At 36.1% G+C, this 25,401-nt stretch overlaps 1 protein-coding gene across 4 annotated transcripts; it reads right to left on the bottom strand.

The window, feature by feature from the left end:
- Window positions 1-247: 247 nt before the first annotated feature.
- On the bottom strand, window positions 248-25,145 carry scarb1 (scavenger receptor class B, member 1). Of its 4 annotated transcripts, XM_053645466.1 has the most exons (14): window positions 24,452-25,136; window positions 23,813-23,973; window positions 18,466-18,607; window positions 18,070-18,273; window positions 17,619-17,714; window positions 17,360-17,475; window positions 16,962-17,128; window positions 16,517-16,635; window positions 11,113-11,186; window positions 10,951-11,002; window positions 10,545-10,691; window positions 10,153-10,197; window positions 2,645-2,708; window positions 248-1,811 (listed from the first exon to the last, which is right to left on the bottom strand). In XM_053645466.1, the coding sequence occupies exons 1-14, from the start codon at window positions 24,569-24,571 to the stop codon at window positions 1,753-1,755; spliced, it is 1,566 nt and encodes a 521-aa protein (XP_053501441.1). In that variant the 5' UTR covers window positions 24,572-25,136; the 3' UTR covers window positions 248-1,752. The 4 variants fall into 4 exon arrangements, 3 of the variants coding, with proteins under 3 accessions (XP_053501441.1, XP_053501440.1, XP_053501443.1); XM_053645465.1 differs by lacking the exon at window positions 2,645-2,708 and having other exon boundaries at window positions 24,452-25,141; XR_008388147.1 differs by lacking the exons at window positions 248-1,811; window positions 2,645-2,708; window positions 10,153-10,197; window positions 10,545-10,691 and having other exon boundaries at window positions 10,960-11,002; window positions 11,113-11,637; window positions 24,452-25,145.
- Between the last annotated feature and the right edge of the window lie 256 nt (window positions 25,146-25,401).

Below are 25,401 nucleotides of genomic sequence, written 5' to 3' on the forward strand. Positions count from 1 at the left end.
AAATAGGGTGAGCCTTAACCTCTGATTATTGTAATATTGTTCTAGTTAAGTGTACATGGCAAACCATGCCATGATTATACAAAGTTGCTATTACAGAAAAGTAAAATTAGTCGACTTGTTCTGATAATAGTGGTCATGACCTCCGACTAGAGAGAAGGTTATTCTAATTAAGTGTGTACAGATCTATGGGAACTAAAGAAAGTACTTTTTTTTAGAAAAAGGGCAAGCATGGGCGGCCATATAAATAGTATTAGTCAAATACCTTTGTTTAATGACCAAGACTGGCGAGTTTGTGACCGTGTGATCCGCATACATGGCCAGTGCGAGACTTTAAGCGACATAGAATCCAAACAAACGAGCATAATCTAATTAAAGGGTTAAATAGGATAATCAAATGTCAAGATAAATTTAATGATAGAGATTGGAATTTTAATATCTCTTAGAATCATTCATAATTGGAGTCAGTTAAAGTAAAAAGAGGATCATATTTAATGTTGACATATTATTAATTCAAATGTTAATATATTACAAAGGAAAGACAGCAACACGTAAGAAGCCGTCTGCCACACCGTTAGATACCACTGTTGGACCAGAGGGTGGTTTTCACTGTGTAACACATTGCTCCAAAATCATGCGCATGTGTTCAGTTGAGTTGAGATCTGGTGACTGTGAGTACCATAGCATATGATTTACATCATCAGTATAAATCGTGTCCTATGCATAGGGACATTGTCATCCAGGAACAAACCACTTCCATCAGCAGAGAAATGTTTCATCATAAGATAATTAGGAGGTTAGTCAGAACTTTAAATTGATTTACAGTGAACCTTCTCTCTAAGTACCAGCCACATGTCTTTCCTGTCACCCATCTGTGGCTATTAAATGACTTCAAATACAGTGATAACTGCAAAAACTATATATAGGCTATGCTACATTCAGATGCCTATTAGGCTTTAAAGTATGTTGAACTAAATTGCAATTTTGAGATGGTATTGTATTTAACTGTCCTGAGATAGATGATCGTTTGTAATAATCCTGACCATAACTAATCCCTTAAAAATTCATATCCAATTTACATATGACACATCGAAATCAGAAAAAATCCAACATGGGCTTGAAATTTGTAAATTTATAGTAACCACAAAATATAAGAAGCACAAAATATTTCAAGATAATTAACAACAGACATTATAGTTTTGTGGCAAATAAGATTTCTAGTTCCTTACTGTTTGAGAAACATTTTAATAAACACCTTTTAATATAGGAAACTCATTTGTGCATTTAGGAAATATGAACAGAGCTCTTTTGTAAATCCACTTCAAACTGAAATGTTAAGCGATACATAGCTTTTGAAGTGTTAGAAGAATCTATAAAATGTATTTTTTAAAAACTGCAAAAATTTCAGACCTGGATAACTAAACTGACAAAATGGCATAGCTGCATTCTACCCAGTTTAAATCTCACACAGAGATAATCCCAGAATAAAGAAGACTGCCTTCTACCAAATAAACAGCTCTTATACATCCAAACACCAGACTTAGAATACCATGGAAATTTAAGAAACACAAAAAGTTAGAAACAAATTAGAATTATTATTAGTCCAAGGTTAAGTTGTTCATTTACCAGGTCACCCAAATATAAACACTACCATCAGTTTCAAGTGATTCTTAGAATTAGGATTTAAAGAATGTCAGTGCTTTGAAAGCAGAGGAAGCACTGTAATACTTGATGTTCTGTACCAATGGAGTTTTTTCATTGTCCAAATATCTTGGGTTCACATCTGCACAGGCCTGAAAAATCCTCATTTTGATCTGTGAACATAGAAATAAAGTGATGGGATTAAACTACACTAACACAGGATACTAAGACAGGCAGCTTGCTAAAATTGGTCTTGCACTCATTATGTTTTTCTAAATAATGGCATGTTACATGTTTTGCAGTTTGGTGAGTTTGCTGATTTTTTCATAGACAGAACATAATCAAGTGTATCATCACAAAACCGTTGTTCATGAAAGATGCACAATTGCACAAGCTCTGACAATGATTACAGTCAGTTACTACTGGCTATATCTGGAGTACCTAAAATGGTGCCTCACAAATGTACACTAGTTATTGTACTTCGTAAGTACAGCACAGGTATCATGCTCAAGTGCTGCAGGCCAAACACAGCTTGTTGCCTTGTTTCATTCTGCTCATGTAAACTTGTAAAAAATACACACACACACACACACACACACATATACATATATATATATATATATATATATATATTTAAAAAATTGTAATGACAATTCTAATACTAACTACAATTCACACCAACCCTACAGTGTTGCAACTACCTTAACCCTTAAATTAAAGCTGAAACTCTGCAGTTTGAGCACATATTAATTAACTTTAACTCCAATGAACTATGGTAGACAGCTGGCCATGTCCGGACTGTCCAGATACTTCATCAATATTGTCGACTTCTATTGTAAACTTCTGTAAGTCACATCAGTATGAGAAATGAGAAATAATGATGTGTAAAATAGAAAAAAAGAGAAAGCATAGATGTTTTCTCTTTGTTGTGCACTTTTAGGGATTTTCAACAGCTAGAGAAGAAGAAGAAGAGAGAGAGAGAGAGTTTAAAGAGGTGAAAACCCACCTGTCTCTTTTACGATATACTTTTCATTGTGAGTTGGGTCATGATTTGTGTGTTTATTGCTTCCCTAAAAGAATAAACAGACTTCATTTAGAGAATTCAAAAGAATTTTTGGCTAAATGAGTTGGGAAGTAACACATAACAGTGTTACATATTCAGAATAGTTAAAATAAATAAATAAATAAATAAATAAATATATTGTTATGTATATCTGTATTAATGACCTAAAACATCATCAGTTTTTCATACAAGTAGACAAAGAGAACCCAATTAAACAAATGAGACAAAAATATTATTCTTGGATACTTATTTATTGAAGAAAATGATCCAATATTACATATCTGTGAATGGCAAAAGTATGTGAACGTCTAGGATTAACAGTTAATTTGAAGGTGAAATATCAGGTGGGTCATTCCATCTGAAGTGGTCCAATGCAGGCGTCATATCACAGCAAACCAGCGACTCCATTTCCCAGAATGCACCAACAACTACAAGCATGGCCGAAGAGGACTACACTTCCCAATGTAACACACAGACATATCACCTTCTCATAAGGACTAATCATACACACCTGTTCCTGATCACAAACAACATCACACCACACTATAATAGAGACTGTTCAGGCACTAGGTTTTTGTGTATGTAAGTATATGCTCAGTTGCCTTGTCTCTGTCATTACTAAGCCTTAGATTGTGTCTATTTATTCTGGTTTTTTGACTTTGCTTATGTTTATGCCTTCGTCTCTTTGCCCTGCCCTGTTTGTGCTGTTTGCCTGATCGCCTGACCTCTGCGTGTTCATGATTATTGTCTTTTGCGTTATCCTTTAGATTTGTTGTTGTTTCATTAAAGTGCCATACCTGCACTTGCTTCTGTCCTGCGCCTACATTACGTGACAGCAGGTTGTGTGACCATTTTTAAATTATACTTAGTTTAACTATGACTGCCATCTTTGTGTCATGGCACAAAACAAATTTTTGTTCTACAGCTGTTTACCAAAACCTCAATCTCCTTGGAACAAAAATTAGAGCACATAAGGTACATGCACATATATAAACATTTTGCACATTCTCCTTAGACTTAGAACTTAAGTCTAAATGTAATGCTCAAGATTGCTCACACTTCCACTTTCAGGGTCAATTTATAATGGGAAGGGTTTAAGTGTCATTCTTCTTTTTTAAGGGGATACCTAGGTAACTATAGTGTGCATGCAGAACACTTCAGGCTTCAGACTCCCTTTTTTATGGAGGTGAGAGAGTGCAATAATAATAATTTTTATTATTAATAATAAAAAAAAATTCCCTCACTTTCTGGTTTGAATGTCTCTGGTCAGGTACCAGATACGAACCTGAAATTGTCACAGAAACAAGTGCCCTATAGTAGTTTTCTGCTTTGAAAATTGTGAGTTTGAGATTGGAGGTAAACTCTGCAGGACAGTGGACTTCGAGGACCAGATTTGAAGAACCACCTGGATCCATCATGTTGGTACAGTTGGTATGCATGAATAGATTTTATCCAAATATGTAAATATAGTATTCAGTTGGGTGTTTTTTCTCCTGTGATAAAAGTAGTAAGAGACTTCTGACCTGTAGTTAATTACTGCCTTTATCACAAACCAAAATTTGTTGTCATGACGCAAAGGACATTTTGGTTTAAATGAGAAGCATTTGGAAAAAAGAAAACACTGCATTCCAGCATAGGAACCTTATCCTATCCGTGAAACATGATGGTGGTAGTATTGTTGTTTGGGCCTGTTTTGATGCATCTAGGCCAGGGCAGCTTGCCATCATTGATGGAACAATGAATTCTTGAATTATACCAACGAATTCTAAAGGAAAATGTCAGGACATCTGTGTGTGAACTGAATCTCAAGAGAAAGTGGGTCATGCAGCAAGACAATGACTCTAAGCACACAAGTCATTCTACCAAAGAATGGTTAAAGAAGACTAAAGTTTTAGAAAGGTTTTAGAAAAGCCCATGTCCTGCTATTAATCCAATAGAAATGTTGTGGAAGGACCTGAAGAAAGCAGTTCATGTGAGGAAACCTACCAACATCCCAGAGTTGAAGCTTTTTTGTACTGAGGAATGGGCTAAAAGTCCTTTCGATGTGCAGGACTGATCAACAGTTACCGTAAATGTTTAGTTGTAGTTATTGTTGCAAAAGGGGGTCACACCAGATACTGAAAGCAAAGGTTCACATATTTTCGCCATTATATATATATATATATATATATATATATATATATATATATATATATATATATATATATATAAATATATATATATATATTTACACATACAGATAATATTGGACAATTTTCCTCAATAAATAAATGGCCAAGTATGCTATTTTTGTCTTATTTTGTTTAATTGGGCTCTTTTTATCTACTATTAGGACTTGTGTGAAAATCCAATGATGTTTTAGGTCATATTTATGCACAAATGTAGAACATTCTAAAGGTTTTGCAAACTTTCAAATACTGCTGTATCTTCATTCAGCTCATATTATTAAAAAGATATTGTGGTAAAATTTAATGCCTTAATGTAACCCCTCTCAAAATACTGTAAAACTAAAGCCTTCAAGACCTTATCTTGCTTATAACTTTATAACCAATTCACAGTATACCATAAGACCATCACCACTATTCTGCTCTATTCTCCAGAAATAGAAGGTGTTACGGTACCGCCGGCAGATGGTGCTGTGGCGACAACGTGCACGAGCAGCTCGAGAACGTGCACGTGATTAAAGTGCGCATGGACGCTAAAGCTGGGTTAAGTGTCGCCAGCTGTCGGCAATCAAGAGTCTGTTTACTTAAACCCCTCGTGGTGCTGCGCACATCGCGTGGCATTAAAGTGTTAAAGCATTAAAGTGTTAAAGCATTAAAGTGTTAAAGCATTAAAGTGTTAAAGCATTAAAGTGTTGAAGTAACGTAACGTAACGTTCCGTAAAGCAACGTAACGTCAAGGAGATGGACTAACAGAGAAGACGACAGAATGTATAATGGTGCCAGGTTGTGATGTTGCCATGCTCTGTCTGTCTTCCTGTTACTTAGTGTAAACTCTGTCATAGTTGAGTGTTTGCATCCTATCGTAGTCAAGAAAGTTAAGCCCTGTTATAGATAAGAATGTTGATGCCATGCCCTAGATAAGAGTGCTTATGCCACGCTATAGTTAAATGAGATGTTCCTGTTCTGGTTAAATGAGATGTTCCTGTTCTAGTTAAATGAGATGTTCCTGCTTTAGTTAAATGAGATGTTCCTGTTTTAGTTAAATGAGATGTTCCTGCTTTAGTTAAATGAGATGTTCCTGTTCTAGTTAAATGAGATGTTCCTGCTTTAGTTAAATGAGATGTTCCTGTTCTAGTTAAATGAGATGTTCCTGTTCTAGTTAAATGAGATGTTCCTGTTCTAGTTATATGAAGTGTTTATGCTCTAGTTAGATGTGTTCCTGCCATTGTTAGAGGATTGTTTCCTGTCTTGTTTATAGTTAAAGGAGAACTGTAGAACTTAGAGCCCCAGCTTGAGACCTGCGGGGAGGCCTCAGCCCCAGAGCTCCCGTCTGAGGTCAACTTGGCAGCCTCAGAGCTCCAGCCCGAGACCTACGAGGAGGTCTCAGCTCCGGAGCTCCAGCCCGAGGTTAACCTGGCGACCTCTGGGCCCCCGTCTGAGGTAAAATTCATGGCCTCAGAGCTCCAGCCCGAGACCTACAGGGAGGGCTCAGCTCTGGAGCTCCAGCCCGAGGTTAACCTGGCGACCTCTGGGTGCCCGTCTGAGGTCAACTTGGCGGCCTCAGAGCTCCAGCCCGAGACCTGTGGGGAGGTCTCAGCTCCGGAGCCCCAGCCCGAGGTTAACCTGGCGACCTCGGAGCTCCAGCCAGAGAACCACGGGGAGGTCTCTGCCACTGAGGAAGATGTCCTGCTGCCCTGTCCTGCTGGGGAAGCTGTTCCGCTGCCCTGTCCTGCCGAGGAAGCTGTCCCGCTGTCCTGCCCTGCCGAGGAAGCTGTCCCGCTGTCCTGCCCTGCCGAGGAAGCTGTCCCGCTGTCCTGCCCTGCCGAGGAAGCTGTCCCGCTGCCCTGTCCTGCCGAGGAGGCTGTCCCGCTGTCCTGCCCTGCCGAAGAAGCTGTCCCGCTGTCCTGTCCCGCAGAGGACGTCCCTCTGCTTTCCTGCACCGCTGAGTACGCTGCTCTGTTTGACTGCTCCGCTGAGTACGGCATTCCATTTGCCTGTCCCACTGAGTACAGTGCTCTGTTTGCCTGTGCCGATGAGGACGTCACTCTGTTTTCTTGCTCTGCAGAGGTAGTCACCTAGCCTTCCAGTCCCGCTGGGGACGTCGCCCAGCCTTCCAGTCCTGCTGGGGACGTCGCCCAGCGTTCCAGTCATGCTGAGGACATTGCCCCGAGCTTCAGTCCCACTGGGGGTGGTGCTCCACCTATCTGTTGCCCGGTGGAGGCCGCCTTGTTTTCCAATGCATCAAGAGACAGATTACACAGGGGCCCAGAACCCCGTTGGAGGGGGGTTCTGTTACAGTACCGCCGGCAGATGGTGCTGTGGCGACAACGTGCACGAGCAGCTCGAGAACGTGCACGTGATTGGAGTGCGCATGGACACTAAAGCTGGGTTAAGTGTCGCCAGCTGTTGGCAATCAAGAGTCTGTTTACTTAAACCCCTCGTGGTGCTGCGCACATTGCGTGGCATTAAAGTGTTAAAGCATTAAAGTGTTAAAGTGTTGAAGTAACGTACCATCCCGTAAAGCAACGCAACGTCAAGCCAAGTAAAGTAAAGAGGAGTATGGACTAACAGAGAAGACGACGGAATGCATAATGGTGCCAGGTTGTGATGTTGCCATGCTCTGTCTGTCTTCCTGTTACTTAGTTTAAACCCTGTCGTAGTTGAGTGTTTGCATCCTGTCGTAGTCAAGAAAGTTAAGTCCTGTCATAGATAAGAATGTTGATGCCATGTCCTAGATAAGAGTTCTGATGCCACGCTATAGTTAAATATGTTCCTGCTCTTGTTAAATGAGATGTTCCAGTTCTGGTTAAATGAGATGTTCCAGTTCTGGTTAAATGAGATGTTCCTGCTTTAGTTAAATGAGATGTTCCTGCTTTAGTTAAATGAGATGTTCATGCTTTAGTTAAATGAGATGTTCCTGCTTTAGTTAAATGAGACGTTCATGCTTTAGTTATATGAAGTGTTTATGCTCTAGTTAGATGTTTTCCTGCCATTGTTAGAGGATTGTTTCCTGTCTTGTTTATAGTTAAAGGAGAACTGTTTGAGTTAAGTTTCATGCTCTTTGCTTGAGTTAGAGTTTTATGTGTAGATTTGGTTTCCTGCCTCCTCGTGTGTTTATTTAAGTGGCACAATAAAGACTGCTCTCCTGTGCTTACTTCCTGTCTCCAAGTCCTGTTTCGTAACAGAAGGCCAACTGCCGACCTGCAGTACTAAATTTTACGTAATAGCATGAGCAGCAATATCAAAAAGGAAATGCACTATATGCATGTAATTAATTAGTCTAACAGCACAAGCTTTTAGTTGTGTACAATCATTAATGATCCATTAATATTTCCATGATGGTAATTGACTAGCCAGCCATTTTACACCTATTTTGCTTTTGAGATTACAATATAGTAAATGTTGTTTTAAGCTAGCATTATTGTTTAGAACTGAATCTTCTATTTCACCCCTTCTAACAACCAACGGCAGTGAGAATCACCTGGATACTGTCTTATGTGTGCACATGCATGGCGAGACCTTTTACAAACTGACATATGATGCAGTATTTGCAATAAATAACACTGTCATACAGCCATTTTGTTTTTTCTTCTTCTCACCTCATATACAGTACTGTTCAAAAGTCTAAGGCACATTTAAAGAAATGCTGTACAGCAAAGATGCATTCAAATCTAAATAAATAAAATGTTTTCTACAAAAAAAAAAAAAAAAAAATCTATAAAGAGCAGTGAACAGCACTAAAGCACAATCCAAATACTGGGTTTTAAAAATGCATCATTAGTCTCAGGTACACCATAAAATTTCATGAGAACATTAGCTGGTAAGTATTTCTAAGCATCTTGGACAACCTGCCACAGTTCCTCTGGAGACCTTGAGGGTCACACTTGCTTCTGTTTTTGCAGGTAATCCCTGTGAGCCAGCACTGACCTATTACTTAATATGTCACCTTCTGTACTGACATACAGAAAGTTTTCTGTAACATTTCATTTTGCTTGGAAAAGTAATCTTTGGAAATGTATCTTCTTTGTTTTTCTCTCTCTCTTATTTATTTATTTATTTATTTATTTTTATTGATGCAGCAATGAATAGGTCATAAAATAAACATCTAACACAAAATTAGTATATAAAAAAATAGGATGCCTAAGACTTTTGCACAGTAATGAATAGCTGACAAGCTGTACACCATGTGGAGTTAATTGCTCATCCTCCAAAGCTGGGAATAGCCTCCTGTCATCTGTTCTACTTCAACGATTGCATTTTTTAAACACATCACTAGTGCCTTTTTCTTACAATACTCCATGGCTTCTTGCACTATGTAGGGCAAAACCCTCTACTTTGAATGCAGCATTTACTTACCCATTCATCCCTCTGGCTATTTTTCCCCTCTCTGTTATTCCACATCTCCTACCATCTAGTGGGCCTGTGGCTTCATGTTGCCAGCCTGGTTAAGTTTTTTCCCCCTTTTTTCTATTGCTGTTCACTTTTTTTGCCCAGTGAGCTCTTGTGCTGGAATCCCTTGAACTGACTGAAATTGGTGCCTCTTTTCAGTAGTGATCACTTTGGCAAAAATAACAGAAGAACTACATGCTCCAGTGATCAATTTGCCATGCATGCATTGGTGCCTAGATGACTCTGGGGTGACCTTGTGGTTTAATCTGGGTTCCTTGTCCAAATCCAACCTGGCAACTTTACAAGCTGGGTCCAGACAAAAATGGCTCTATGTCAGCAGTATTTACTGCAAATACTGCACAATATATCACTTCTGGACTTGCTGATAGGGCTTGGCAAATGTACATATCCACACACAAGAAGGTGTCCAAGTGATTCCCACCACCCTTGTTGGTTATCTAGGGTCCATAGAAGCATAGTTACAGTTACTAGAACCACAGTGGCAGATGTTAATGTTTCCTATCTATTACAAAGTTTTACATTTTTTGGGCAATTGGTCTTGGTCTTGGGTATATGTGTTCTTGGTCTGTGCTTTGGGGGCTCTGATCTTGTATGAAACAATGTTTGATTAGAAGTTTGCTGGATTTGATGTTAATTCAGGAGTTGTATACAAAGTGTATGTAAGCATGGAATGGAAGCATGTAGGTCATTAAAGAATGTTCAGTGCATTAATTTGCATATTATTGGACTAAAAGGAACAAACAATCACAAATGATTTTCAGGTCAAAAAAGCTTGCAATCAAAATTAGACTCTTAGTTTATAGAAATATTTGTGGCAAAAAAACTTAAATCACTAATGATCTTATGAATAAAGATGTTGAATTAAATAAGGCTGACCTCCTTGTCTTCTGTGACTCCAAATGTTCCTTGCTTTTTGTCCATCTGCAAAACACATTATATAGCAAGTTTCTTGCTTCAAAATTTGTGAAATTTGTATCTGCATTTGCAAAAAACACTTCCAGAGCTATGTCCATCCAGGTTATGGAAGACTGGGTATAACATAAAAGATAAGTTAGGAGGACAGCAATGCAACCAAGCTGTACAATGCAAACAAGCATTCATGGCATTCCAGTATTAATGTCCAAAATCCAAGACTAAAACAAGGTTATGGACTTAAAGACCCTACCTGAAACATGCATAATTTTTAGATACAAATACAGCCCCACAGTATGAAGTTATCAAATAACATCTAACTGTGACTACGTGTGTTATTGATCATTGAGATATACCTTCTTACTAAGTTGCAGAGCCATTGCTCCTATGATACACCCCAGTCCAAGTCCAATGAAAGTGTACTGCATATACTCCATCACCATAGGTAAAATTACAAGGTTCATACGGAACATGCTGAGCACAGGTCCATCAATGTATCCACTCTGGAAGAGATAACAGATTATGTCTTCATTTAAACATTCCTTCCAGACAACTATTATTATTAAAAATATCTTTTTAAAAAAAATAGTAAACAAAATAAGCAAAAAGTCAAGAAATGTATTTCACTAAGATGGATTCACTTATGGCTCTGAGAATATAGACAATGGGTTTGACTTTCTTTATATATACTCAGCTTAATGCAATTGCATTCAAACTTTCTTCTAAACTCATTATCTTTATAATCAGAACCATAGCACATACCTCAGCAAACCAAAGCAAGGGCATCACTACTTCAGTTATTTTACCAGTTTGTCTAAAAAAGGGCAAAAGCTTGTTCAGGTAAAAAAGTATATTTAGAATTAATCCATACAATGTAAGACAAATTAAGTACATACAGAAATACAACACTGATACTATACTTACGTTATTCCTGATACCTGCTTCATTAACAAGTTAAGCTGCAGCTTGATAGACACATTCATAGGTATACCAGTGTCCTGTAAAGCATTGGCACATGAGTTACAGTGCCCTCCATTAATTTTGGCACCCTTGGTAAATATGAGCTAAGAAGGCTGTGAAAAATTGTCTTTATTGTTTAACCTTTTGATCTTTTGTTAAATAAATTCACAAAAATACTCTGCTCTCATGCATATCAAACAATTGCAAACACAACACAAGTTTATAAAACATATCTTTGTTAAATATAGGTGTGCAACAATTATTGGCACCCTTTTTTAGTCAATACTTTGTGCTACCTCCCTTTGCCAAGATATCAGCTCTGAGTCTTCTCCTATAATACCTGATGAGGTTGGAGAATACATGGCAAGGGATCTGAGACCATTCCTCCAAACAGAATCTCTCCATATCCTTACACTTTTGAGGTCCACGCTGATGGACTCTCCTCTTCAATTCACCCCACAGGTTTTCGATGGGTTTCAAGTCAGGGGACTGGAATGGCCATGGCAGGAGCAGCTCATTTTTTCATTACTTCATTAAAAACCATTACTGTTCAAGTAGTTAGATTTACAAATAAACAATTTTAATTGAATTTATAATGCATAATAAGCACATCTTCATAATTTCTTAACATTTGCATTATGGAAACTGCAGCCTATGATTTCACTTTACTTAAAGAAATCAATGATGCATTTATAAAGGTTAGTAATTGTATTATAACTCACAATAAGTATTTATAAGGCAGCACAACACAACTATCAACAATAATATAAAATAATTCACTTATTGGACCTAGAAATGAATCTGCAGTACCAATAAGTCAATATAACTATAATATTATAACATTATAAAAATACACGCTGCATTTTTATGAATACATTAATGGAACCATAAGACTGACTAATCAATACTTATAAGTTGGTGTATAATGCATTATGAGCATGGGCACTGAAAAAGTAAGTGTATCACTTATAAGTAATTATAACAATAATATAAATGTAGTTATAAATACATTTAGTTATAATTATATGTCGTTATAATTTTGTGTATATAAAATGGCTTGCTTTTCTCCCATAGACAGCTCTCTGGTCTTCATAGGCAAAACCCAGGGTTCAAACCAAGAATAGACATTCAGAGCTAATAGTTGTTTAAACCGGGGGCCTTCAATCTCATCCCCAAAGGACCACTCCATGGAAATTTTGTACTTTTTCCATGTGACCAATCTGTTTTTGTTCATTTAAATTGTGATAATTACTACAAAATGTTGATTTTATGTGTCATTTGACAGCGTGTATCACCTTTATTAATAGGCACTGTTTCAAAGAGGATCAACTGTTTGCCTGTCAAAATTTGTCAAAAAAGCCAACATTTTCCTTGGAGTGTACTTATTTTTTCACTATATATATATATATATATATATATATATATATATATATATATATATATATATATATATATATATATGTACTGTATATATATACACACACACACACCAGTTTTTGACCATTAAAAATTCAAATTGTTAGATAAAAACTGCCAGACACAATGTCCGGTAAAAATATTAACAAGAAGCAGACATACATTAGACAAAGTACGTTTGCAACTGCACACCTAAATGAGGTCTTTGACTGCACAAATATTTTTTTTTCACATGCTTTTCCTGTAATGTATACTCTGATTTGCTAGCATTATTCAAATCATTCAAGAAGCACACACTATGTGTGTGGTCGTCTGTCATTCTCTTTGTCTCTTGCTCACTCGTTACAGGAGGCACTGAAAGCACAAACACACACACACAAGTAAACTCGGGCTAATCCAGTCACTTTAATTGGTGGCAGGTGTATACTAGTTAGTATTTGGCATGATTTTGAATCATGTTTACTCAAATTATTGGTTGCTTCTGAACACTGTCACATTCTCAATTATAAAATGGTGTGTACACTTATGTCATGTATATCAGAGAAGGAACTCTGAACTGTAGTTTACAGCAGCCACTGCACCTCACTGCATCACAGTCACATGACCACCTGCACCTGAATCCCGACATGTTAACCAGCACATAAGTGTATATAGCCACTGTTTGCAGTGCACTCCTTGCCTTATGTTTGTCTTTCTTTGCCATTCTCGATGCTACTGTGTTTAAGGTCTTTGGTTTATGTTTAGTCTTTGCCTTAGTGTTTTGCTTCTGATTTATAATTCTTGTTTTGTGTTTGGTTGTGCTATTAATTAAAGTAAATCTGCACTTGCATCCGTCTCCACCTTGAAATCGTGACACTTATGCAAGTTGTGTATGGGAAGCTGTGTATGAGAAGTTGTTTGTTTTTCTTTTTTTTTTACCCAGAAACATTGCTGGGTGTTTGTCACTTGATATTTATATGTTGCAATTTCACAATAAAGGTGAAAAAGGTTCTGACATGATTTAACTTAGTTTCATTTTTTTTACATCACAAAAACCTGCCATTTTTAGGTGTGTAGACTTTTTATATCCATAGTATATATACATAGTCCCATTCTGAATTGTTGTATTGGCTATGCTCAGTGCTTGAGCAATGATCTTTTTCAAAATTGCTTGCTTTTCTCCCATAGACAGCTCTCTGGTCTTCATGGTCACACATGGTGTGTGTGGTTGAATGATTTGAATAATGCTAGCAAATCAGAGTACATATTACAGGAAAAGCATCTGAAAAAACACAGTTTACAGGAGGCACTGAAAGCACAAACAAACACACACACACACACACACACACACACACACACAAGTAAACTTGGGCTAATCCAACACAGGTCAGAATCACGTTACCTGCCGATTTGACCAGCCTCCTCTCCACCTACAGCTGACAATCAACCACACCCCCGCCCCTGCCCCCACAATTGTGTATACTATGCATAGTCCAAAACGTTACAGTGCAAAATAAAGACAGATTTTTTCCAGTTTGTCCAATAATCTTTATCATTCCCGGACACATTACAAAATTTCTTATACATGCATATATATATATATATATATATATATATATATATATATATATATATATATATATATATATATATATATATATATAAAATTTTTACTTTACATATAGATACACACAGACACACATGCACACACATGTAGCTCTATGCACTTCATGGGCTATATGGAGTAGCAGCTCTCACTAAATAAAAGCATTTCTATTGTTTGAACTACAGAAGCGCTAAGCAGCCATGTATTATTATTTTTTTCTTGTTTTCTCATGATCACGACTTAATTTTCTCGTGATCTTGACATAACAAAAGTTGTTTTCTCATGATCATGAGAAAACAACTTGCTATGTCAAGATCATGAAAAATTAAGTCGTGATCACAAGAAAACAAGAAAGGAAAAAAAATAATGCAGGGCTGCTTAATACTTCCGTATTGTACAGATATATACTAGAAATATAGTTTTTCATAAAAGTGCATCTCTGATTCGTTTACTGACATTTTTTCCATAAATGGGTTGCCAGATTTCATGTGTAATGTTCACATATTGCAGATAGATACTGCGAATCAGAAATGTGTTGAGTGGAGGCTTTTATAGCAGCAAAAGGGCGACCAACTCTCTGTTAATAATGGGATTTTTTTTTAAATATCACCTTCAAGGGTATGATGTTCAGGTGTTTAGATACAATTGGCCATATTGTGTGTGTACGTGCATGTGTGTGTGCGCGCGTGTGTGTGTGTCTTACAATACACAGCACGTGCAACTGGGACAGTGTAGCATTTGAAGATTATCAGTATTTTTTTTTTATAAATCTGTTGATCAATTTTATTATCTGTTTTTATAACTCTGGATCTAGGGCTATGATTGATTACCAGTCTATGGTCACATTTGTACAACTCTTGTCCTCTGGAATGTTTTTGCAACCTTTTCAGTTTATTGAAATTTATATTATTCAGAAGATATTATAAATGTGGATGAAAGCAGTCCAAGATCTGAGTCATTACTGTGCAAGTGATCTAATTTGCCAATGGGGGGCCTTATCCTACTCTGTTAATCATAACTCATAAACTAGATTCTATCGTATCCTTATTATCTGTGTGGCAAAAGGCCCACTGAGACAAACATACAGAATTATACTTCCTACTGCAAGCCAGTAACTAATTTTGTTGTTAAAAGACATGTGCAAATACATAAAAAAAAGTATATATATATATATATATAAACTAGAATCTAGTTTATGAGTTATGATTAACAGAGTACGATAAGGCTCCCCATTGGCAAATTAGATCACTTGCACAGTAATGACTCAGATCTTGGACTGCTTTCATCCACATATGATATATATATATATTTGTTTATTTATTTATTTATTTCCATCCATCCATCCTCTATACCACTTATCCTTATTCAGGGTCACGGGGAATCCTGGAGCCTAGGGCACAAAGCTGGGTACACCCTGGACAGGGTGCCAATCCATCGCAGGGCACAATCACATACACATTCACACACTTTGGACACGCCAATCAGCCTACCATGCATGTCTTTGGATTGGGGGAGGAAACCGGAGTACCCAGAGGAAGCCCCCGCAGCACAGGGAGAACATGCAAACTCCGCACACACAGGGCGGAATCAAACCCCCAACCCTGGAGCTGTGAGGCGAACGTGCTAACCACTAAGCCACCATGCACCCATATATATATATATATATATATATATAGGATTATAGTATAGTTATATATATATATATATATATACACACATTTGAATTTATTGTATACAGTCTTACTACATTTGTACATAATGACTACAATCAATTAAACCTTTAGTTAGTTATCTACAACATTAGCAAACAAGAGGAAAGAAATACAGACTGGATCCATAACCTAGGATCAAAGTTTACAACGTTACTCTATAAAATCAAGGTAACCTTCATTTGTTTATAATAGGACAATTACTTTTAGAATACCACAAAACAATATAATTATGATAAAGGCAGTCATATCATGATACTCATATCAATTTCCAATTACCTTATCAGATTGTTACGGAGATTGCAAATAACCTTGACATATAACCAATGCACTATATTGTCTAAATAACTAAAGCCAAAGTTGTTGACTCTGCATTGGACATGCTACCAAGAAAATATATGCAGTCTACACTGATTTGTACAAGCCCAAAAATTGCATATAGTGATTATAATAATGGAAACTGTACCAGAAAAGTATTGTTTTCTCCATGTTTAGAGGCAATGTCTCTCCTCAACAGGTTTTTTTTTTTTAAATGTTAAGATTCACAATGCACATAATTTGAAATGCACTGATTCATTCCCCTTAGCTTTGAAGAAAATCTTACTCTGACCCTAAGCTTGCCTGAGTAAATTTTTTATATGTGAACACTTTTTCTTACTGGATGTATATCAATGAAGAGCGCATGGTCATGCTCACTGGGGCTAAGTCCATTGACAGTCTGCAAAAGGGCAGGATCACCATTGTAGAAATGTGGATGGGAAATGAACACAGGGGAGTCTAGTAGGAACAAAGCAAACATGATATTAATATATTGCCTGGATTCAGGCATGTTATCAGTACTTCTTTGCAAATAAAAGATACATTTTTAGATGTATTTTCCAAACTACATACTACATGTAAACACTTTAAATATTTCAATGTAAAATTATATCCAAAATATAAATCCAAAACTAGCATTTAATGCCCAGGGACACAGCAAAATATTTTGATACAATAAAGTGCATTTAAATTTATCTTCTGAGTTTCTGAATTGTTGCATGACTTGAATGACTTGAAACATATACCTATATGTATGAATGTTCTGTCAGTACAAGGACACTCACTGTGCCTGCAAGTGCTAACATCAAGAAGACCTGACTGTCTGCATGGACAGAAGCCTTCATTTGGAAGATAATCCGAGCCATTGGCAAAGAGTGTTTTTGGAGCCACAAAATGATACACAGAGATTCCTTGAGAAGTTCCTGGTCTCTTATACACCAGCTCCATTGACCTTTAAAACACCCATAACACTTATGCAAGAAAACTTTCTTTCCAATGGACTGACATGAGCTTAAAGAATATGAAATGTGACAATGCTTGACACTTGTCCAGCTTTGACAATACATATGCAAATACACATTTGATATACCCTTCCTTAACACATGGATCAGGAAATTATAAATTAGATGTGACAGAAACAGTATGGTTTGCTGAATGAAGTGTTATACTGTGAAGACAGCACCTGCAGGCATCTGGACTGTAAAATGGCAGAGTGGATTCTGTAGTCATGAATGGTGGCCACATTTGCCCTGCTGTACCATTGATCATGTTACACTGCTCTGATTTCCAGTAGTTTACCTGATCCATTTAAAAGAAAGTGAAAGGGATGTGGATTAAGGAATTAAATGAGTATGAACAATAAAAAAGTTTAGAAATACTGTAATTATGCAACCCAATTTGTTGCTGTTAACAGTCTTGTCTTACTGACTGTAATAACTCACTTTCTTCAAACCATTCCAGGAATCCACTTTGTGAACTATCCTGATGTCATCCTGACCCGTGAAGATAGTAAACAACCCAGTGTTGGAGTTGTTAAACTAAAATTGGACAAAAAAAATGGATGAAGCACATGGATGCAGAGTAAATGGGGATATTTGACACAATAGACAAAATACAGTTTTAAGTCTCATTAATTCATCTTCATTGCCTGCTTTATCCTGGGGGGGATTACAGGAACTAGAAGAAACCCACATGCTGACAAGGAGAACATGCATAGAAACTCCACACAAACCCTAAACTCCAGGACCCTGGAGGTACAATGTGTCAACTCTAACTGCTGTGCTACCGTTCACCACATATTAAGTGTCTTGCTAACTAAATGCTTACTCCAGATTTTATTGTTACTACTCTGGTTACAATACTGACTATACAGCAAGCCACAGGATCACATACCTCAACAAATAGTCCAAACTTCCCTTTAAATGGCATAATACCAGGGAGTAACGTGTTAAGAAAGTCCAGCAACTTGCTTTCGTAGCCCCACATAAGCTCGCCTACAGTTTTTGTCACAAAGGCACCCTCCTTAAAACTTTGGAAGGTGAAACTTATCATTTTCCGCAATGGAAGGGGCAAGTTCTCCAGCATCACTGATGCTCCCTAAAACAGAATAAAAGAATTCTATCAATATATATATATATATATATATATATATATATATACATATATATATATATATATAAACAATTATTAGTGTATAGCAATAATTAATTTAGAACAGCATTCTAACTAGCCACATTTCCCACCACATGAGCATGTTTTTCCCTCTTAAGCAGTTGACAAGTGTCTTACCAGCACCAGCATGTTTGGGATGGTGACTATATCGGATTCATTGCCTACAGACATGCTCTCCTCAAAGAAATACTGCCGATATTCACGATAAGACACAGTTTTGTTGTCATGGAAAGTGATATTGTCTTTCCAACGCTTCTCACTAAAAGTAGAAAGAGTTGGTGAGTTGAAAGATGAAACCATGAATGATGAAACTGTCAAACCACCAGCCTCCTTAGTGAAAGTGCTTTACATTTTTAGAAATTAATGACATTTTTAGAAATTAATGGAATATCTTTTCAGTAACGCATACTTTCTTTTCACACTGTATTTTAATAATTTACTACATTTTATAAATCCATGTTCTACATCTAAATTTTATAAAGCCTTTTTGTAGGATAATAAAGAATTTGTTAGCAATATAAAAAAAAGAAGTTTTTACTATTAAATTATACTCCTTAGAGAGTGTGAGAGAGAAAAACAGAACAGAAGAAAGGAATAGAAAAATAAATAAAAAGAAAAATAAGCAAAGAAAAAGATAAAGAAATGTACATTTAAAAAAATGTTGACACTGCAAAAAAAAAAAAAAAAATAGTTACACACATGATTTGAGGGTTAAATGCGGTAAAAGTTGCTTCCTTAAGCATGGGGCACACTTTTGCAAAACAGGAAACCACTGTCCAGTCACAGAATATGTTACAGGCGCAATCCTTATATGAATACTACTACATGAAAGATAAAATTACTATTCCTACAGTATGACTTTAGCATAAGCCTTTAAGACACAGTGTTTAGTGTATACTAGCATGAGCATAGATTTGGTTTGAACATTGGGGGTGCTGAATTGAAGTGTGAATGGGTATGCCTCCTGATATTTCTTTTTAATTATATATATATATATATATATATATATATATATATATATATATATATATATATATATATATATATATATACATACATGTAAAAAAAAAAAAAAAAAAAACATCTTTGTTACATCTGCAGTGTCATTATGTAATTTCCCTCTGCTTATCTATCTTTCTATCTATCTACCCCTCCATCCATCCATCCATCTATCTGTCTATAGTCCACAAGCATTTATGATCAAATGATTGCTTTGTTAAAACAAATTACACAGGGCATAATAACAGTCCAAATTAATGCACAGTGTACCTGATTAAAAGTTATACCCATAATTAATTGTGAAATTTTAACATGCCAACTTTGTTGTTCATAATAATGGGAACTATTAAAATATTTTATCTAACATAACACCGGGCTATTTCGCTAAGTTGTTATATTGATAGTTATGGCTAAATTGAAACGAATTAGCTAGCTAGCTACAATATACAGTGGTGCTTGAAAGTTTGTGAACCCTTTAGATTTTTCTATATTTCAGTCCAAAAAGTAAATAAAGACAACTCAATTAAACAATTTTTAAAAAAATATTATAATTGGTCATTTATTTATTGAGGAAAATGATCCAATATTACATATCTGTGAGTGGCAAAAGTATGTGAACCTTTGCATTCAGTATCTGGTGTGACCCTCTTGTGCAGCAATAACTGCAACTAAACATTTCTGATAACTGTTGATCAGTCCTGTACATCAGCTTGGAGGAATTTTAGCCCATTCCTCCGTACAGAACAGCTTCAACTCTGGGATGTTTATTAGTTATGTGGGTTTCCCTCATGAACTGCTTGCTTCAGGTCCTTCCACAACATTTGTATTGGATTAAGGTTAGGACTTCAACTTGGCCATTCTAACACATTAACTTGATTCTTCTTTAACCTTTCTTTGGTAGAATGACTTGTGTGAATTAATTTTTAGGAATTAATGGCATATCTTTCCAGTAAGGCATATTTTCTTTACACACTATTTTTTTTTTTTAAATAATTTACTACATTTTATAAATCCATGTTCTACATCTACATTTTATGAAGCCTTTATGTAGGATAATAAAGAATTTGCTAGCAATATAAAAAAACAAACAAAAAATTACCATTAAATTATACTCCTTAGAGAGTGAGAGAGAGGGAGAAAGATAGAAAGATAAATAAAAAAGAAAATTAAGTAAAGAAATGTAAATTTTAAAAAATGTTGACACTACAAAAAAAAAAAAAATAGGTACAAACATGATTTGATGAATGTGGTAAAAGTTGCTTCCTTAAGCATGGGTCACATGTCTCTTTTGCAAAACAGGAAACCACTTTCCACTTTATTCTTCTTTAATCATTCTTTGGAAGAACGACTTGTGTGCTTAGTGTCGTTGTCTTGCTGCATGCCTAACTTTCTCTTGAGATTCAGTTCATGGACAGATGTCCTGACATTTCCCTTTAGAATTCGCTGGTATACTTTAAAAATGATGGCAAGTAGTCCAGGCCCAGATGCAGCAAAACAGGTCTAAACTATGATACTGCCAACATTATGTTCCACAGATGGGATAGGGTTCTTATGCTGGAATGTAGTATTTTCCTTTCTCCAAACATAATGCTTATCATTTAAACCAAACATTGTATTTTGGTCTCATTCATCCACAAAACATTTTTCCAATAGCTTTGTCCATTTGATCTTCAGAAAACTGCAGATGGGCAGCAATGTTCTTTTTGGATAGCAGTGGGTTTTCCATGCAACCCTGCCATGCACACCATTGTTGTTCAGTGTTGTTCAGTGTTCCTGATGGTGGACTGATGAACATTAACATTAGCCAATGTGAGAGAGGCCTTTAGATGCTTAGAAGTTACCCTGGGTTCCTTTTTGACCTCCAAAAAAAAGTTTTGCTCTTGGAGTGATCTTTGTTGATTGATCACTCCTGGGGAGGGTAATTATGGTTTGAATTTCCTCCATTTGTACACAATCTGTCTGACTGTGGATTGGTGCAGTCCAAACACTTTAGAGATGGTTTTGTAAACTTTTACAGCCTTAGGGGCATCAACAACCCTATTTCTGCGGTCCTCAGAAATATAATTTGTTCGTGCCATGATACACTTCCATAAACATGTGTTGTGAAGATCAGACTTTGAAAGATCCCTGTTATTTAAAAAATAAAATTGGGTGCTGACTCAGACCTGATTGTCATCCCATTGATTGAAAACACCTGACTCTAATTTCACCTTCAAATTGGCTGCTAATCCTAGAGGTTCGCATACTTTTACCACTTACTGATATGTAATATTGGATCATTTCCCTCAAGAAAAAAATTATCAAGTACAATATTTTTGTCTCATTTGTTTAATTGGGATCTCTTTGTCTACTTTTAGGACTCTTAGACTGAAAATCTGATGATGTTTTAGGTCATATTTATGCAGATATGTATAAAATTCTAAATGGTTCACAAACTTGTGAGCACCACTGTATGTGGAGTGTTGTTAGCTAGATTACATCATATTATCCCACCTCCTTCTGAGAACATGTTTTATATTTTTTACTGTCCCTCTCTGACCAGCAATGCAAAATACTCTGCTGTTCAGCACTTCTCTTCACATGCAAAGCTACCTATGCTCTCCCAGTCAAACGGTAGTAATCAAGCGTTGTGTTGTGAGGCAATAATTGGGCTTTTAGTATTTTTATCTGATTTATTATTACAAACTAACACTCGATTCAGAACACCAATAATGTTACAAAATAAATTACTTCTACATATATTTCAGTTGATCACAGTATAAAATTTGGGCAGGGGGTGAGGGTTGTAATTGCTAGTTCTAATTACTGGGGGGTTACCTGTCTGCAAATTTGTAAAGAGATAATTCTGAATTATTAGGACAAAGCGAATCTGAATGGCATGACTGCTGACCAGCATTGTTGTTCAGATTAAAATGATAAGTCCAATATACTCAAAATATACAGTACAGTCTTTATGTATTAATGTTTGAATGCAGTCTTTTTTTCCATGTAAGTTTCAACTGTATCTGAGGTTAAACAGATACATTTGTGTCAGTGAAGTGTTCTACCAGGATGGAAAATAACTCAACCAAATGTAGACTGAAAATGCTCAAGTGGCATAACCTTTCATAATACCATAATAATATTAATTTTAATATAAAAGATTACAGAATATTTTTTTAAACACTCCCCAGAAAAGAAAAGAAAAATACAGGTGAAGACAACTTTTGAAGTTGCCAAGACTGCAAGTCTTAGAATCCATGATTGGAACAATAAGAAACACTTTGGGTACATCAGTATTAAGAAGTGCAAGCATCAAATTATTAAGGTCTTTGAACACCTTAATAATTGCATTCCTGTTTGTGCATTTGAGTTGGCTCTCCATCCATAACCCAAGACATCCAAAAATGTATGGTTTGGCTTTAGCTTGAGCACTACATAAAAACTACTAAAAACAATGGATTAAACATAAACTGCTGAGGAATATTTGTTGAAAAACAAAAGAAACAGCTATGATTCTACTAACATTTTAGCCTCAACAAAAGAATGAGAAAAGGCTTGGGTTAAATGTGTCTATCAGTATGATATATATGTGGATTTCAATCCAATCCCTTCCCTAAATAAGATACAAATAACTACTGTATGGACATGTGAAAGAATATTAACGTGCTAAGTTTTTCTGTGTGTGTGTGCGGTGGGAGTATATTTCACACCACTTAAAGATTCATATAAATGTTACTATACATTTCTGAAGGCCTCCTAAAGTTCTAAACAGCTTAATAATTTCTAAAAGTCAAAAAACCTACATGTATATGTTATAGGGTATGATAAAAAGACAGGATCATATTACATAGGCTTATATAAGCACAGTGATCTGGACCAGCTTCACCAACTGCCTTAAAAGGTAATCATATGGTGTTCATTTGCTATGGGTTCTAGCAAAACATGTCCCAAATTATGAAAAAATTAATGATGCCTAGTTATGTTGAGACATGTTTCATATCTAAAGTAGAAGGATTTGTTCTGTCAAGAGCAGAACAGGCAACTATCAGTAACTTAAATATCCCTATGTACACAGCACTCATGATACTCACAGATAAAATCAGGGCTTATTGTAATATTATATGAGCACTGAAAGACCTACAGTTCAAATTAATTGACCGGTTGAAATGTTAAATTAATAGACAACTTAATACAGCAGAAATGCTTCATGAACAATGTGTGATAATTGTTTCCATTTCAGCTTTCTGGCTACATATCATTTCCACCATGTAAAATTTGTATACATCTACTTATAGTTTTGCAAATTCTAGAAGTGCATGATCATTAATATCTATATCAAAATTGTAATTGTGCAATAAATAAACTGATAAATAGGCCTGAACATCAAACAACCACAAAAATTGCCCACCACAGGTCTTAGGAGATCTTATGAATGATCATTTTAGATTCATGCCAGAATCCTTGATAAACCATGCAAACGTACCTGTACACATATGGACCTCTTTGCTCAACTGTGGGCTTCTCTCCTGTCAATATCTCGTCAGGGTTGAGGACATTGAAAAAATATACGGACATGAAGAATGGTACAGGAATGTCTTTCCACATAGTGTAGGAGAGATTATTTTGGGGGTTGATTTCTACATTCTGTGAAATATGACAGAGCATTCAAGATGTTAAATCAAAAAGCAGACAAAAATGTTAAGTATTAATTTCTGTTTTGTTAATTGTTCTCAAGTTTATTGTTACTTTTACTTAATGTTATAACAATGACACGTCCAAACAGGCCGGGGTGCTTCAATTGCTCTTGAAAAATCAAATCAGTTGTAAGTTCTGAACTCGAGAATAGCCTTTTACCAGGCAGAATGGGAATGGTGATTACTAGAATAAAGCCAGTAGCTTTGTGGCGGGGGGGGGGGGGGGGGAATTATGATCCAAATTAATTCCTCCGTTTATATTCACTGATATTCCCTGACAGCAAGCTGTACAGTCGTATTCGAACTAAGTTACTTTAAAACAGACCATGGTACTGTTTAACTGGTGCTGTTTACATATCAGTTATTATCAGCATAAACTGATGACTTCGTGTCCGCAAATCAATTTCAAGTTTGTAAAACCAGCTTACCTTTATTATTTGATCGTGGATAACAACTGGTCCCACAAACACGAGAACAGTCCCGAAAACAACCGCTAAAAGTCCGAAAACTGAAAGTCCTATTGCTAGGTTAGACTTTGACATGGCCATGAGGGACGAATGTTGCTGAAAACGCTGTAAATATTGAAGCTGATTCTCTATATGTTGCACGTGAAGCTAATTCAATTGCAATCTCCCAGGTCAACCTTTTAAGCCACTGAATATTCATAAAAGAAGTTACAGCCGGTTTGCGAGATACACACGACTTCTTCTGTGTACTGTGTACTCTCGAATGAGTTCCGAGAAACGCAGCAGGATCCGAAGTTCTACAGTAGCTGTCACCCTGCTCATAATTTACAACACCTTATAAATGGAGCTTAACACATCATCGGCAAAGGGGCAGGTTGCAGACTTCTGGGGAATGTAGTTACATGAACAAGAATTACTCTAGTGTGGTGACTCAAGCTCCAGGTCAACAATTTATAAATATATTACTGTAGAATAAATATATTTTCTTTAAATACGAAAAATAGCGTTCAGGTGCGGACTAATACATGAATAAACGAACAGTTTCTCAATTTAATTTAATACACAATTATGCATATAATTTGTTAATTATTAATGAATTAATAATTTAAATGTATCATCTAAAATGTTCTCTAAAACAAAAGCTAACTAGACATTTTTATTTAACTATTTATTGATAAATATGCTTCACTAGTTTAATTCCTTTGTATTAGAATTTTTGTGTGGAAAAGAAGTCAAAATAAGCATTTATGAGAAAATATTCAGCTAAATATGATAGAAAATTCTTGAAAATGTTGTTACTGTCAAAACACTACCAAATACATTTCCTCCTATTTCATTTGCATAATAACTTCTCTGAAGTAAGTGTACCACTCTCATAGAGCTCTGTTTCAAAGAGAATCAAATGTTTGCTT

The sequence above is a fragment of the Ictalurus furcatus genome, chromosome 16 (genome assembly GCF_023375685.1).
Source record: "Ictalurus furcatus strain D&B chromosome 16, Billie_1.0, whole genome shotgun sequence".
In the NCBI taxonomy this organism is placed as follows: domain Eukaryota; kingdom Metazoa; phylum Chordata; class Actinopteri; order Siluriformes; family Ictaluridae; genus Ictalurus; species Ictalurus furcatus.

What these genes read in the sequence shown, in the direction of transcription:
- scarb1 (XM_053645465.1), bottom strand. Translation starts at nt 24,571, where the DNA reads ATGGCCATGTCAAAGTCTAACCTAGCAATAGGACTTTCAGTTTTCGGA. An exon ending in AGAGGTCCATATGTGTACAG is followed by an intron (nt 18,608 to 23,812) that starts GTACGTTTGCAT and finishes TTCTACTTTTAG; the next exon opens with TGAGAAGCGTTGGAAAGACA. An exon ending in TGTTAGCACTTGCAGGCACA is followed by an intron (nt 16,636 to 16,961) that starts GTGAGTGTCCTT and finishes TGTTCCTACTAG; the next exon opens with ACTCCCCTGTGTTCATTTCC.